This window comes from Microcaecilia unicolor, chromosome 12, assembly GCF_901765095.1.
Source record: "Microcaecilia unicolor chromosome 12, aMicUni1.1, whole genome shotgun sequence".
Taxonomy (NCBI): domain Eukaryota; kingdom Metazoa; phylum Chordata; class Amphibia; order Gymnophiona; family Siphonopidae; genus Microcaecilia; species Microcaecilia unicolor.
This window is the reverse complement of record NC_044042.1, coordinates 9,936,439-9,953,810: the sequence shown is the minus strand read 5'-3', so window position 1 is coordinate 9,953,810 and position 17,372 is coordinate 9,936,439. Positions and strand designations below refer to the sequence as shown.

The 17,372-nt window shown below is 46.6% G+C and overlaps 1 protein-coding gene across 1 annotated transcript in view; it reads right to left on the bottom strand.

The window, feature by feature from the left end:
• Positions 1 to 6,547: 6,547 nt before the first annotated feature.
• LOC115481560 (uncharacterized protein C6orf132 homolog) overlaps positions 6,548 to 17,372 on the bottom strand; it is a 69,081-nt gene continuing 58,256 nt past the window's right edge. The window contains exons 4-5 of the mRNA XM_030220796.1: positions 11,840 to 16,079; positions 6,548 to 7,180 (exon numbers count right to left, since the gene is read on the bottom strand). Of these exons, the coding sequence (XP_030076656.1) occupies positions 7,081 to 7,180; positions 11,840 to 16,079 (4,340 nt within the window). The 3' untranslated portion in view covers positions 6,548 to 7,080. The remainder of the gene's footprint in view (positions 7,181 to 11,839; positions 16,080 to 17,372) is intronic.

Here is a 17,372-nt window from a genome sequence, read left to right as displayed (position 1 = left end):
TGATGACCTCCTCCTTTGGTCTAATGGCCAGAACTTCATCCATAGTATCCCCAAGCTGATGCTGCATCCCCCCACACCACCACCACCACACACGCACAAAAAACGAGCAGGTACAGCGAAGGGGGGGGGAGGGCGAAGCAGCGGCTTGAGGACACTGCCACCAGCTGCAGAGTGGCTGCAGGACCAGAGCAGAAGGAGGTCTTTAGCTGGAGGGGCCTGGGGATCCTTGCTAACTCAGGTATTTATATTTTGCATTCAGGCAGGGGCAAGGAGAAAATTTGGGGCCCACCCAAAACAGCACTGGTTTATACCTTCCATCTAGGCTCCATTTCTGCTGGAGTTGTACCAATATTTTATAAAATCACATAGGCACCTATGTGTCTTTATAAAAGACCAGCAAAACGGGCACCTTCCTTTTCACTTAACCCAGGTGGCCCTGTTACAAAACTACTCCCTATGTGGGTTCAGCTGCATGGAATACCTTAAAAAGTCTTTTTCTCCTTGAATTTGGTGGAATAAAAAACCAACACGTGCCAAGATAGTGCAGTGATTACAGAGGAGAAAGCAACATTCTCTTTCCATCAAGATGGAGTCATTTTGCCCATCTGTATATAAAGGAGGTTGGTTTTAATTCTGCTAAAAGTCAGCCCAAGAAACAAGGTCACGGGTGGCAATGCATTGGCATAGATTTGCCAGAATGTGTTAACTTCATTCTTACTGAAGATCACATCGTCCGACCTCAAGAAGACAGGTGCTTGCGTTCAGTTCTGGTCACCATATCTCAAAAAAAGATACAGCGGAATTAGAAAAGGTTCAAAGAAGAGCGACCAAAATGATAAAGGGAATGGAACTCCTCTCTATCAGGAAAGACTAGGACTCTTCAGCTTGAAAAAGAGATGGATGAGGGGAGATATGATTGAGGTCTACAAAATCCCGAGTGGTGTAGAACGAGTGGAAGTAAATCGATTTTTTACTCGTTCAAAAGTATAAAGACTAGGGGACACTCAAGGAAGTTACATGGAAATACTTTTAAAAGAAATAGGAGGAAATATTTTTCACTCCACGAAGAGTTAAGCTCTGGAACTCTTTGCCAGAGGATGTAGTAACAGCAGTTAGCGCATCTGGGTTTAAAAAAAGGTTTGGACAAGTTTCTGGAGGAAAAGTCCATAGTCTGCTGTTGAGACAGGCACAGGGAAGCTACTGCTTGCCCTGGGTTTTGTAGTATGGAGTGTTGCACAATTTGGGTTTCTGCCAGGTACTTGTGACCTGGCTTGGCCATCGTTAGGAAAACAGGATACTGGGCTAGATGGACCAATATGGCTACTCTTATGTTTTTAATTATTATTTTAAAAAATGGAGTTTTCACAGACATTGTCACATCGCTGAATGGGCAGACAGAAGGCCAGATTGAACTAGATTCTAAATCAACGTCTACAAAAAGTGTTAAATATGTATTACAGATACACAGGCCTGCTTTAGATAGAAAAATAAAGGTCTGTTGATATATCAGAAGTGCATCGGTAAAAATCTCTCCTTTATACAATATAGTTAGTGATAACTTAAAATGTACACTTTTCAGTGCACATTTGAGAAAAAAACATATTTAAATCCCTGCAACCAGCAATATGGAACCTACAGCTTTATCTTTAAAGCAGAACAATATGAAAAAAAACCCCTGCTAATTCAATGGCAATGTATTTCAGTATAATTTATTTATTTATTTATTGCATCTGTATCCCACATTGTCCCACCTTTTTGCAGACTCAATGTGGCTTACATTATGCCGTAATGGCGATCGCCATTTCCGGAATGAGAAAGTAGTGTTACATTAAAGATCATAGATGTTAAAAGTAAATTATAAAGTAATTTAGATAAACAGTTCATTTCAGTCTTAAGAGATAAGGGGGCGATGCCTTAATGTTCATTAGTAACAAATTGATTGAAGTAGTCAGGCGTGGAGAGTAAATTATAAAGTAATTTAGGTAAACAGTCAAATTTCAGGCATAAGAGATCATTAAACTTCTGATCATGGACACTGTGTTAATTAAAGGTCTTCCATATAGTACTGCAGATTTTTATATCAACGTAGACCTCAGCAATTGATTTGCTGTTTTATTGCAGTAGCTGTGATTTCAGAACTGCCGAGGAGGCCTGCTTTTTCTGCAGGAGATTTAGAGCATGTCCCCCGGCCCCAGTGTTGCCAATTGGGCGGTTTTCCGCGACCCGCCACGGGAAATTTTTGCCCGCGGCGGGTTGCGGTTTTTTGGGCTTCTTTTTTTTTCTTTTGGGCGGTTTTCGGGCGATTTTTTCGGCCGCGGGGGGCGGGGTTAGTGACGTTTTGGGCGGGGTTAGTGACGTTCTGGGCGGGGCCGATGACGGCGGGGCGGGGTTGATGGGGGCAAGGGTGATGACGTGGGGGTGGGGGTGTCAGGGGCGGGGTTTGAGTTTGGGCAGGTTTTGGGCTGGATTTAGGCTGGTTTGGGTGGGAAAAAATTTTTCCACCTGGCAACCTTGCCCGGCCCGTCCACAGCTCCTCCCCTGAACACACTGATTTACGACCATGGTACCAGAAGTGGCCTCCAGCAGGAGACACCTTAAAACGTCATCTCCTGCTGCTGTGGAACCAGGCCCACAGCTGTTATCGTGAGACCGGGTCCGTAGCACTAGAAGACGATGTTTTGTTAAGGCGTCTCCTGCTGCTACTGGAAGAGGAAATTGCTCAGTGGGAAATCCCAGCTCTTTCGCTGGAGGTGGTCTGTAAAAGTAGAAACCTACCCGCCAAATGCACTAGGCAGATCTGCAATAGTTCCGTGGAGATCCTGTGGACAGAATTTTAGAATAAATGTCTGTTCTTTACTGTGTCACTGGAGACTTTAGGGGTTGACAGGTTTTTTTTTTTTTTTTTAAAGGAGATAACATCATAAGGGGTATTAATACCTCACCAGCCTGTCTTCAGATGGCCATCAACAAGTTTTTTTTGTTTTGTTTTGTTTTGTTTTTTTAAGAAAAAGGATCAGGTTTTTTTTGTTGCCAAAGCTCTTTTCAGTTTGCAATTACCTAGAATTTTCATTCCTCCATATCTTAATTCATGCAGTTGTGATATCGCGACTCGATGACTGCAATGCAGTTTTATTCAGACATTTCTAAAACTTAACTCTGTCACCTTCAGACTCTTCAAAACTCAGCTGCCTGACTGCTCTGCCGAGGCCAGAAACTTGGCCATGCCTCTTCTCTACTTATCAAACTTCATGGTAACCAGTATCAAACATATAAATGGCGAGTGTCGTACTCACTCGCAAATGCGCAGTAGAGACCCTCTCTGCCCCGCCCCCACGTCAATATGTGATGATGGGGGCGGAACAGAGAGGGTCTCTACTGCGCATTTGCGAGGGATGAAACCGCCATTGCTAACGCTCCCTCCAGCCGGCCGGGCCCTCGCTCCGCTATTGAAACAGCGAGGGAACGCAGCACACAGCTCTGCTGAGCTGCCGGCCTTCCTTTTTCTCTGCCTGTGTCCTGCCCTCGACGACGTTACATCACACGAGGGCGGGACACAGGCAGAGAAGAAGAAGGAAGGCCGACGGCAGCTCACCAGAGCTGTGTGCTGCGTTCCCTCGCTGTTTCAATAGCGGAGCGAGGGCCCGGGCCGGATGGAGGGGTGGCGGCGACTTGAGGGGGGGCCTTGCAGCGGCGACGGGAAGGGGCTTTCATCCCCCCCCCTTTCCTATACTAGCCCGTTTTTACGGGCTCAACGGCTAGTTACCCATAAAATGATCCATCTAGGTACACACTAAATCTTTCATTTTCACTAATCCCTTGCACTCTGACCCACCCTCTCAGATCACACGATGCACGTCAACTTGTGTTACCAGTACTAAAAAGAGAACACCATGAAGCCACTGGAAATTCAGCTTTTTTTTTTCCATAGCTCCCAAACTAGGGAATGATTCCCTCCCCCCTTCCATAAGAGGAGAAATTGCATTTCTGAAATTTAAATCCTGCCTAAAACCTCTTTTTTTTTTTTGAGCTGGCCCTTGGACTTCAGGGCAATGGCTAAGAAGGGACTTCTCTTGTGCTGTGAAATGATCCACATTGGCTGATGCCACTGACCTAACTGTAGCCTCTTCTCTAAGGGGCCCTTTTACTAAAGGGTTGCCGCGTGGCAACCCAGAACTATCGCTGGCCCAACATGGGTGCCGGCAGTAGTTCCGCCCCCCAGCAGCGCCATTTCTGGCGCTACTAGAAATGTTGAAACAAATATTTCCGCAGGGGGTTACCCAGCGGTAATCGGCCTGTACTGCACACTGCCCAGTTACCACCGGGTTAGCGCAGGCGCCCCTATCGCCATCTCAATGGGTGCAGTAAATGCCCCCCCCCCCCCCCACTACCAAAAAAAATGGCCGTGCAGCAAGTGCAAACTTACAGTTTGGCCATTTCATTTTTTTCTATTTTCACCCACTGCGGTAAAAGGTGCCCTAAATTTCTACTTCAGTATGTGGTATAAGCAATTCCTGTCCTGTATTTTGGTGCTCGTTTCAAAAAAAAACAAAAAAAACTTTGGTTTTAGTATATAAACTGCCATGACCTGTGCACCAGAAATGACTGTCTATCAACGAACAAAAAGTGGCCAGTTGAGTTCCCCTGGCATGGGTGCCATGCTGAACATACCCTCCCCTGGTTTCCAACACAGCTTTCCTTTTAATTAGAACTACAGATTCGTTGATGACAGCCAACGCCCGCAGTAGGAGATAGAAGGTCTAGGTTTTGACAGCTTCTGAAAGAAGGGGAGGGAGGGTGGGATGGGGTATTGCCTCTGGAGATCTCGGTTGGGTTGTGATACCTTAATAAAAAACATGTTGAATATAATAGGAGAGGGAGGGAAGGGATGTAGGATGGGATGGGGGGGAGGGGGCTACTGTTTAAAACTATTTTATGATATAACCACTATCTTGTATAGGTACGGATGGTTTTGGATACAAATTCTCTTTATTGTCTGAATGCTGACGGTGGTGATTGTTTAATCTGTTCAGTCATCAATGAAAATTGTTGAAACATAAAATGAGAGGGAGGGTCGGGCGAAACTGTTCAAAAAATATTTGATGATGTAACCATTATCGTGTTAGCACTCAGATGGTTTTGTTAACAATGTTCTTTTGTATATTGAATGTGGTGATTGTTCATTTTGCTGAATCATCAATAAAAATTGTTGAAACATAATTAGAACTACAGGGCTCCTTTTATTAAGTGACAGGAAATAACGCTCGCTGTACAGGAAGTACCGCCAGACTACTGCAGCAGCCCGGCGGTACTTCCCACCCCTAGCACACCGTCATTTCCGGCTCTACAAAAATTTATTTTTGTAGCGCCGGAGTGTACCCGGCGGTAATCAGGCAGTGCCGCGCTCTGCCTGGTTACCGCCAAGTTAACATGGGAGCCCTTACTGCCACCTCAATGGGTGGCGGTAAGGGCTCCCCCCCCAAAAAAAATGAACGCACAGAAAGTGCTTTACTTGCCACCTGGCCATTTCCTGTAGGAAAGCGAGACTTCCCTTTTATCAGCTGCGGTAAAAAGGGGGCCTCGGCGTGCGTGTAAAACACGTGCCAACGCCAGCCCCCTTTTGCTGCAGTTTGGTAAAGGGGCCCACATTTTTTAAATGCTTTAGCTATAACTCAGCACAAAAACCTTTGGATGATAAATTTACAAACCAAGTGAATATTTTCAAAACAATACAAGAGACATTGGAAAAAAAAAGGATAAGGCATTTTATGTGCACAAATTATTCGACACTCTCCAATACCAACAGTGGATATAAGTCTAGTCAAGAGCAGTTGAACTGGCGCTAAGATGGATTCTTTCACTTGTCCTGTAATGTTATCATATTTTCCAAAGTAGACTTCCATATTTTTTTTTTATTTGTACCCCGCGCTTTCCCACTCGTGGCAGGCTCAATGCGGCTTAGGTACTTATTTGTACCTGGGGCAATGGAGGGTTAAGTGACTTGCCCAGAGTCACAAGGAGCTGCCTGTGCCTGCAGTGGGAATTGAACCCAGTTCCCCAGGACCAAAGTCCACCACTCTAACCACTAGGCCACTCCTCCACTAGGCAATTTGAACAACTGCAATGCAGAGTTTTACTCCACAATTCTTAATTATTATTATTTTTTTTAATAAATAAGAAATAATTGTACTTACAATTATATACAAGGCATTCAATAACCAATACATTGGTTTAAGTATATATTGCTGACATCAGAAAAGTGCTTTAGATAGAAAAATAAAGGTCTGTTGATATATCAGAAGTGCATCGGTAAAAATCTCTCCTTTATACAATATAGTTAGTGATAACTTAAAATGTACACTTTTCAGTGCACATTTGAGAAAAAACATATTTAAATCCCTGCAACTATTTCATAACTATATAAAAACTATGTTCTGAAATAATGCTCCCTGTGAACATTTTCGTTTATATACCTGTACATTAAAAAAACAAAACATGATCCCTACAAGTGACATGCCTACTGGTGCGAAGAGGAGACTGATTTTTTAAAAAAAAGCATATTGTGAATTGTTTTAAGCAGCTGAACCCCAAAACCACTCATTTCTAGTTTAGTTAGGCTTTGAGCACACGATAGGAACAAATACAGTCTTAGTCAAAGCAGAGTGAGGCGAAACATCCATCCACATATAAGGCCCAACATGCTGGTTTCAGGGTCCATGACGTTCACTTGCCTAATTATTAAGGTTTAATCAGAGTCAGATGTTGAGCCAAGGTCAAGTGTTAAAAAGGTCACATTTTCAATTTTGACAATGAAATCAGGTCAAAGATCCAGTATTCTTTTTTTTTTTTTGGGGGGGGGGGGGGAAAGATGGTGATCTCTGCCTCATATTTATCATAGTAATGACACTATTGGTGCAAAAGTTATTTAGCCATCCAGAAATAGAGAGAAATATATAGCCAGAGACATATGTGGACCGCATGTGTCTGAAACGGTGCAGCTCTTTGGAGGATCTGGGCGGCTTCCTCGACTTTATGACGGCCTTGAAAGGTCCCCGTGCACGAATGGTTCCCATTAGACGGACCTCAGTAAGGATTATTTTGGTGCGAATAAGAAATAGGTTGTCTTGTCCCTGGCCTCACGGTGAAAGTTGTCACTTGGTATGGGGAACTGTGATGCTGTGTTCTGCAGAGGAATAAATTGGATTTGTCAGAACCCAGACACACAAAAAAAACAGAAGATCAAGTCCTGAACAGAGGAAACAATATTGTAGCACCTTACAGAAAAATGGCTGAAATTTGAGCAATCACGCCATCTAGGCAACCATTTAGTGTAACTCTTCAAATATTACACTATTAATATTGCTATATAGGCTATCTTAAATATGTTATTTAACAAAAGTTACATCCACAGACTAATTACAAATTAAGGATATTGTGTACAGCAGGGGCGTAGCCAGACTTTGGCAGGAGAGGGGTCCAGAGCCTGAGGAGGGGCACATTTTAGCCCCCCACCCCGCCATTGCTGACCCCGCCGCCACCAACAACTTTGCCCCCCCTCCTCCCACCGCCAACCCGCCATCGCCTACCTTTGCTGGCGGGGGGACCCCAACCCCCGCCAGCCAAGGTCCTCTTCTTCCCGCACAAGGCTTCCTTCTGTTTCTGACATCCGACGTCAGAAACAGAAGGAAGCCTTGCGCGGGAAGAAGAGGACCTCGACTGGCGGGGGTTGGGGTCCCCCGCCTGCAAAGGCAGGCGATGGCGGGTTGGCGGCGGGAGGGGGGTCAAGAGGGTCATCGGCAGGGGGGTCCAGGGCCAAATCTACGGAGGCCCTGGCCCCACGTAGCTACGCCACTGGTGTACAGTTAGATCCTGAAGTTAGTTATCTACCAATATTCAACTGCAGCAGTATTTTTTTTTTAATTTGTACCCCGCGCTTTCCCACTCATGGCAGGCTCAATGCAGCTTAGGTAATTATATGTACCTGGAGCAATGAAGGGTTAAGTGACTTGCCCAGAGTCACAAGGAGCTGCCTGTGCCTGAAGTGGGAATCAAACTCAGTTGCTCAGTTCCCCAGGACCAAAGTCCACCACCCTAGCCACTAGGCCACTCCTCCACTGTTGCTACTATTTGAGATTCTACATGGAATGTTGCTATTCCACTAGCAACATTCCATGTAGAAGTTGGCCCTTGCAGATCACCAATGTGGCCGCACAGGCTTCTGCTTCTGTGAGTCTGCACGTGCAGGACGTCAGACTCACAGAAACAGAAGCCTGCGCAGCTTTCTACATGGAATGTTGCTAGTGGAATAGCAACATTCCATGTAGAATCTCCAATAGTAGCAACATTCCATGTAGAATCTCCAATAGTATCTATTTTATTTTTGTTCCATTTGTACCCTGCGCTTTCCCACTCATGGCAGGCTCAATGCGGCTTACATGGGGCAATGGAGGGTTAAGTGACTTGCCCAGAGTCACAAGGAGCTGCCTGTGCCTTAAGTGGGAATCGAACTCAGTTCCTCAGGACCAAAGTCCACCACTCTAACTACTAGGCCACTCCTCCACTCTGGCCACCACAGTTTTTATTTAATAGCTGAATATTCAGAGGTCCTTTTACTAAGGTGCACCGAAAAGTGGCCTGCGCTGGTGTAGACGCGTGTATCGGGCACACAGAGGTCCATTTTTCAGTGCACCTGCAAAAAAGGCCTTTTTTTGGGCATAAAATGGACATACAGCAAAATGAAACTTGGCACGCGTCCATTTTGGGCCTGAGACCTTACCGCTACCCAGAGCCGTAGCGAGGGGAGCTGACACCCGGGGCGGGTCGCTGCTGCGCACCTCCCCCCCCCGGGTGCAGCACGGCGCACCCTCCTCCCGCTGGAGCCCCCCCCCCCCCGGGAGCGCATACCTGCGGCGAGGGACGGGCGGGAGGGCCGATCCGCCCCGACTGCACGTTGCTGGGGTGTGTCGGCTCCGCGCTGGTTCACTGCTCTCTCTGTCCCGGAACAGGAAGTAACCTGTTCCGGGGCAGAGAGGGCAGTGCACCAGCGCGGAGCCGACACCCCCCAGCGGCATGCACCCGGGGCGGACCGCCCCCCCCTTCCTACGCCACTGCCGCTACCCGCTGACTTAGCGGTAACGTGTCACGTGGTAATCGTCAGCACACATACAATGCTGATTTCTGCCCGGTTAGTGCCGTGCACCGGAAAATTTCCAGCGTGCGTAAAAAATGAAATTACCGCCCTGGCCATGCAGTAGTTGGGCGGTGGTTCTCAATAGGTGCGCGTTGGGCACGCGTAGGCACCTACACAGCTTCGTAAAAGGGCCCCCCTCCATGCTGACACGAAATATATAGATACTAGTAAAACAGGCCTGTTTCTGACACAAATGAAATGGGCGCTAGCAAGGTTTTCCTCGGAGTGTGTATGTTTGAGAGAGTATGTGTGAGATTGACTGTGTGTGACAGAGAGAGAGTGAGACTGCTGGGTGCGAGTGTGTCTCCTCTGTCCCCCCCCCCCCCCCCCAGCCACCCAGCGATTCTACTTTTTCCCTTGCCCCTCTCCAGCCACCCACCGATGGTCTTCTCTCCCCTGCCCCCCTCCAGCCACCCACCGAGTATCCTCTGTCCCCTGCCCCCTCCAGCCACCCACCGAGTATCCTCTGTCCCCTGCCCCCTCTGTCCCCTGCCCCCTCCAGCCACCCAGTGAGCCTCCTCTGTTCCCTGCCCCCCTCCAGCCACCCAGCGAGTCTCCTCTGTCCCCTGCTCCCCCTCCAGCCACCCAGTGAGCCTCCTCTGTTCCCTGCCCCCCTCCAGCCACCCAGCAATTCTCCTCTATTCCCTGCCCCCCCTCCAGCCACCCAGCGATTCTCCTCTATTCCCTGCCCCCCCTCCAGCCACCCAGTGAGCCTCCTCTGTCCCCTGCTCCCCCTCCAACCACCCAGTGAGCCTCCTCTGTTCCCTGCCCCCCTTCAGCCACCCAGCGATTCTCCTGTGTCCCCTGCCCCCCCTCCAGCCACCCAGCGATTCTACTTTTTCCCTTGCCCCCCTCCAGCCACCCAGCGAGTCTCCTCTGTCCCCTGCTCCCCCTCCAGCCACCCAGTGAGCCTCCTCTGTTCCCTGCACCCCCTCCAGCCACCCAACGATTCTCCTGTGTCCCCTGCCCCCCCTCTGGCCACCCAGCGATTGTCCTATCTCCCCTGCCCCCCCCCCCTCAGCCAATCCTCCACTTTAATCAGCATATATTAAATTCCCCCCATGTGCTACAGAAAAGCACCGAGCACATCCTATATAATAAAACGCACCTCCAACGTTCTGAAGCCGTAGTTCCAGAACGTTGCAGGAATGCTTCAAGGCTTGAAGGCTTCAGAACATTGGAGGTGCGTTTTAATATATAGGATAATTTGGCCACTTTGAGTACCAGCAAAATCCAGACCAGCATCCAGATCAAGGTAGGACAGCCTAGCAGGATACCCAATGAGCAGACTGAATATCATCTCTGACTGGATCAGTGGAAACTCCACCCAAGCTCTGCCCCCCCACTTAGTGCCAAAGTGGTCTATCCAGAGAATACCACTGGAAATCTAGGTATTGACCCGGTGGGCAGGTTTTACCCCAGTAAGTGTCCTTCTATTGGGCTAGGTTCCATTGACTATCAACACTTACTTTAGTTTATTATGTATTTTGATAAGCTGCTTAAAATTTTCACAAAAGAATCTTGAAGTGGTGTACAATCCACAAAAATAGATAACGCGATCAGGGGGGAGGGGAAGTTATCAAGCTGCGGTACGAGGCGGATTTTACCACGGAAGTCAGCAACCTGTGGTATAACAATCTCACAAGATGCCCATTACCGTGGTAAATGAATAACGCTGATTGACAGCCACTTCACAAGCAGCATTATTCTGGAGGACCAGGAACATCAGGCCTCAACGCTGTGGCCCGATGCTCCTGGGCCAGAGCCTAAAGGGGCCGGAACGGACCACAACCATCATCATTGGCCTTATGTGGAAACATAACCCCTAAGCAACAGTAGCACAAGTTTACCACAAGCGGTGAAATTTTGGAGGCAGCCCTGGCAGGCAGGAGCAACTGGAAATAGCTCGTGCCCTAAGACCACTGGACCACTAGGTAAAGGGCTGGTAGGCCCACGATGGTGGCGATGGATGAAACCAGCTTCTTTAGGCTCTGGCCCGGGAGCACTGGGCCACGGCTTTGAGGCCCAATGCTACTGGCATGGTAAAATAACCCAAGTTTTTGGGGCACTGTAAAATAGCCTCTCATTTTATGGCCATAACACAACTTGCAAGTGCCCCCGGTGCACAACACAAGTCAGGTTCTGGTTTTCACATAGTAATTATCTGCTTTACATATATTTGCATGTTTTGCATCTCATTTCTATATAACCCGCAGTGACCTAAATAATATCACACTAAGGCAAGACAAGATGCATTAGAGCACTTTAAGCCACATTAAGGGGCAAATAACGCCATTTAAGGCCCTAACGCAGCTTGATAACTTCTCTCCTCAATAAAGTAAATCAAATTCTTATATAAAATGTCAACATCATAGGTGCTCCTTAGTAAATGCAACCTGAATTGCACTGATTTTGTCTGTATAAACTAATTAAATCCTTGGACTAAAAATTTAAGTCAGTGGTGGTTAAAACATTGAACAGGGAAGACACAGCATCCAGTCTCACCTTCAAGATATACTGTATAACTTCACATGACTCAACTTGAATTATTGGTTCTAAGATTTCCTAACCACTTAACATACCCTGTTAGACTTCTACATACACTAAGAGGACCAAGTAAATAGATGTTATGCAAATAGAATTATCACCTACCTACTCGCCCCTTTGTTGTAGGAAAATTCAGGATAATGCATTTTATGTTTCATCTCATTCATCATGGCACTGGAAGGTATCAACCTTCCAGGGTTCTCTAGTGACATCTTCCTTCCTGGAATGCCACTTCTTGACGCCAAACTAGTCCGCCGAATATCTGTGATCATAGGAGAGCTGTACTGATTCATGTTAGGGTGGTAGGAGGTGGGAGAAGGTAGAGTTCTAGTAGACATTGACATTTTTCCATAAGTTGTTGGCCTCTCTGGCTCAGGAATATATAAACGCTTCTTAATTAGAGTTTGACTGTTTCGATTACCAGAAGTATTGCTAGAATAACTATCGCTTGGGTACTGCCTGTAGCTACTATTAGGAAGTGTTTGCGAAACCATGTAACTCCTGTCATAGACTGGCCTACTGAAGCCTGGGTTCATATCCATGGTTTCACTGTGAACTGGAAATCTGTTTTGATAGGAAGAGTCTCTTTTCTGAATGTTTGAGCTTGAGTATGTTTGCACACTGTTGTCAATGTCATTGCTAAACTCTGGGGGCGGTGGAATTAGTTCATAATTAAAGTCTTCCCGTTTCTGTTCTCCAATTGAATATGGGGTAGGCGTAGCAAATGAAGAGATCTGGAAGTCTGAAGTATCCTTGGCATATGATTGTGTTACATTTCTAGATGGGAGGAGACCTGAAGCAAGACTCGTAGAAACAACATTTTGAGGCTCTCCATTTTTCCAGTCCATTTGGCCCGTTATTGTAATTGGCAAAGGAGAATAGAAAGAAGAAACCTGAAGGTCTGACATATTAGTCAGATATGACTGACTAGCATTACTAGAATTTTTTTCATTAACAGCTTCTGCTAGACCTTGATTTATCCTTGTGATGTCAGACTTTTGAGGCTCTTCATCCTTTCTACTGGCTTTGTTAAAAAGTTTGTCTGGTGTACTGCTACTGAATGCTCCTGGTTTAGTATCTGTATTCCTTCTCTCCAGTGTATCATCTACAGGCCTTTCATTGTACATGGGTGTCCAGCACTCTTTATTGTCATTTAACATAAATTGAGGATCTCTAGCTTGGGGTTTGGGCACAACAACAAAAGAATTTGGATTTGAGTCACTGTACTGCAAAATTGCTGAACTTGTTTCAGACCTTTTCATGCTCAACTTTTCATTAATGCTAGGGCGCTCTTGGGATATGGAGCATTTTCCTTTCTGGGCTCGACTCTTTGCAGCTAAAAGTAGAGCCAAAGGCGTGCCAGCCTCCACCTCCTCGCCAGTCACAGGATGCATCAGTACCCTGTTCTCCCATCGTGATGTAGATGTCGATAATGAGGATGGGTGCTCTGAAGTACGCAACGTAGCTGTCGATAATGATGATGGTTGTTCTGGAGTACTTAATGTAGATGTCAATAACGAGAATGGTTGCTCTGGAGCACGGGATGTAGATGTCAATAACGAGAATGGTTGCTCTGGAGCACGGGATGTAGATGTCAATGAGAATGGTTGCTCTGGAGCACGGGATGTAGATGTCAATAATGAGGATGGTTGCTCTGGAGCACGTGATGTAGATGTCAATAACGAGAATGGTTGCTCTGGAGCACGGGATGTAGATGTCAATAACGAGAATGGCTGCTCTGGAGCACGGGATGTAGATGTCAATAACGAGAATTGTTGCTCTGGAGCACGGGATGTAGATGTCAATGAGGATGGTTGCTCTGGAGCACGGGATGTAGATGTCAATAATGAGGATGGTTGCTCCGGAGCACGTGATGTAGATGTCAATAATGAGGATGGTTGCTCCGGAGCACGTGATGTAGATGTCAATAACGAGAATGGTTGCTCCGGAGCACGGGATGTAGATGTCAATAACGAGAATGGTTGCTCCGGAGCACGGGATGTAGATGTCAATAACGAGGATGGTTGCTCCGGAGCACGTGATGTAGATGTCAATAATGAGGATGGTTGCTCCGGAGCACGTGATGTAGATGTCAATAACGAGGATGGTTGCTCCGGAGCACGTGATGTAGATGTCAATAACGAGGATGGTTGCTCTGCAGGACTATCTGAAGATGCTGGAATGTTGATTGAGGTCTTAGTGGTGTTTATTTGCTGACCTAGCTCTGATGTTAAAGAAACAAGTGATGACACACTGCTAGCAGAGGGTTTCCTATCATGGTGTATCTTGTACTGTGGCACTGAAGTTTGCTGCAGCTGTTGATCTTTGTACTGAGGAGGTGAAACTCCCTCTGATATCTGCAAAGCATTTTCTGTTTTTAGTGTCCGATCTGGCTTTGAGTGCTCATGTTCCTGGTTACTATCCAGAGGCAAATAATCTGGCTCAGGAATTACAATATCTAAAATAGTTTTATTATTCAAAATCTTATCTGGTACAGCTGAATCCATTTCTTTCACTGCATTTTCCCCATTTGGTGGTAAAAGTGGAATTTTCTTCATTACAGCTTTCAGCAGTTCAGGCTCTCCAGTATTTATCTGCTTGCTCTTCACATTTTCAGTGTCTTTCTTTATGTCCAAAACGTGCTTGGAACTAGCAGGTTTTAGTGATGGTTTTTCCTCTTTTTTTGTAGGAGACAAGAGAGCTTCAAGATCATTCTTTAACTTACTAATTTTGTTTTGTTTCTTCTGAGTGGTGTCAGTTGGGCTAGGGCTCACAGTCGTGGGAACCTTTTCTGGGGCGTGAGACAGACTAGACTTTGTGTCCTCCTCCTCCTTCTTTGCACTCCCTCCAGCAGGTAACAATGGAATTAACTTCATACCTGTCTTGGATGGTTTGGAACTATCAGGAATGATTGCATCAACAACACTCCCGTTTCCACTAAATTTATTGCATGCTACACTCCGTTTAAGATTTGGTGGCTCCTCTACTTGTTTCTCTCCTCTCCCCGATAAAAGAGCTGAAAGTTGATTCTGGATTTCTTTGATTTGGTTTGGCTGCTTCTGAATGACATCAGATGATGACACATTAGGTCCTAAAATATCTGGAGAATGGTCATTTATGGGAGACCAATCATCCTCTGGGTGGTCATCTTTCTGCTTAGTTATTGATGATTCAGGCATGAGTGGGATGTTCTTACTTACAGCTTTCAACAACTGAGCTGCATCAGGATTTACAAAGTCACTAGTCATATTTCCCGTAAGTTTATTCACATCTGAACTGTCTCTGGGATTTAAAACCTCTTCATCTTGCTTAACTCTTACTGCCATCACAGCATCAAGTTCTTCCTTGAGCTGATGGATGTTGCTCGTTGGCCTTTGACTGTCTTTGGAAGACAGAGTCCCTGCACTAGGAATGATGATTTCTCCTTTTGTGGGGTCCACGTTTGAGCTTTCACTGTTCCATTGCCTTCCCTCAGTTTCTGGTGATACCGAGATCTGTGGAATGGTCTTCACAGGCTTTGGTGGTATGGGTCCAGGAGAATTTGTTGGATTATTACTACTACTTTCACTAATTTTATTTGAGTCCCAGCTCTGGCTGGGGCTTGTGGGGTCTTCCATGATGATCACAGATTTTCTTTTATTTATTGTGTCATTTGTAGGTTTCAGTTCCTGGGGAGTGGCAGAGAAAACCTTTGCTTCAGCACTTGGATTGAAACTGGAAGGAATAGGAGGTCTGACTGATGTTTGGCTGGAGTTACTACCATAGAAAGTGTCATTTGCCTGGTGGGTTTTCTGCTCTGGATATGGGATGGATGAAGATCTCACAGGTGCTGGAGGAGGAACTTTAAATGACCTGGGAAAAGTCAAGTGTGGGTCAGATTTGTGTGGATGTGCTGGGGAATTGGGAGCCCCAACATACCAAGAATTACGATTTGGGATGGAAGCATGATCGTCTGACTGTACAGTATTCAGTATTGTCTCGGATTTCCATTTTGACACACTTTGGAATGGAGTTCCTGTAGGAGTCGGGAGCAATGCTGCACGTGCTGGAGAGGCACCCAATGGTGGTTCAGGTGGTATAAAATCAGGGGGAGCAGGAGAAACTGGGGAGGATACTGTAGAGGAAGGAAACATCTCTCGAGGCAATGGAGGAGGTGGAGGTGGTGGAGGAGGTGGTGGTGCCACTGATGGTGGTGGCGGTGGTGGTACTGATGGCGGTGGTGGTGGTGGTACTGATGGCGGTGGAGGGATGTCATCTTCCAGAAAATCGTCACCATAACTAATCTGTCGCAGATCTCCAGCAGAACTGTACAGTCTATAATTTCCATTCGGTTTTGGCCCATTCCCTAAAGAAGCAAACACATATTGAAATCCTATGGAAAACCATTCAATGAGATTTGTAGGAGATCAAACAGGCATAAATTGAACCCTTTTGTCAAAAAGGGTTCTAACATCTTGTATCTGCAGACAAAAGAGACCTGTTTATTCCCGCCCCCAAAGCTATCATTACTTTTTTAACGAAATTAGCCAATATTGATGCTCTTAAATTATTCACAATCTTATTCTGACATGTATATTTTACAGGACTGGGCCTAATTTGCTTGAATTAACCAATGACCATCTGTGAATGATTCATATCTATTTAGTGGTGTAGTGGTGCTCATTTCAGCTGCATACTGTGGAAACGTCTGGGTTTTCCTTTTCATTCTGTTTAATAATGTAATAAATCAAACTTGGCTTGACCCCGTCTTCTGCACCACCTCGATTTTCAGACTTCTTAGACCCAGTCACCATTTTGCACCTTCTTTTTTTAGGGGCCCTTTTATTAAGGTGCACTAACAGATTTAACACGCGCTAGATAAGACACCCATCCTACTATATACCGTATTTTTCGGACTATAAGACGCACTTTTTCCCCCCCCCAAATTTGGGAGGAAAATGGGGGGTGCGTCTTATAGTCCGAAGGTAGCGATTTCCCTCCCCCCCCGCCCTCCCCCAGAGTTCGGGATCGCCCGCCCGCCCTCCCCCCGGCCCTGTCACCACTTCTCCCTACTCACGTCACGCGATCTTCCCTGGTGGTCTAGTGACGTCGGGGCAGGAAAGAGCCCCCTCTTTCCTGCCCAGCGCGCTGCTCTCCGTCCTCCTATATGCAGCCTGACGGTCTCGGCGAGATTCAAAATGGCCGCCGAGACTTCAATTCTTGGCGGCCATTTTGAATCTCGCCGAGACCGTCAGGCAGCATACAGGAGGACGGAGAGCAGCGCGCTGGGCAGGAAAGAGGGGGCTCTTTCCTGCCCCAACGTCACTAGACCACCAGGGAAGATCGCGTGACGTGAGTAGGGAGAAATGGTGACAGGGCCGGGGGGAGGGCGATCCCGAACTCGGACAAGACGCACCGGAGCACCTAGGTTTTAGAGGAGGGAAAAAGGAAAATTTTTTTTTTTCCTATTTCCCTCCTCTAAAACCTAGGTGCGTCTTATGGTCCGGTGCGTCTTATAGTCCGAAAAATACGGTAAATGAAGAGTGACTGACATGCCACACATGCGCAGAAGAGCACGGCTTTCCTGGACGGGGGCTCGGCTGCACCCGGCGTTGCTCCGACCGCTTTCTTGCCCGTTTTAATGGGCTCAACGACTTGT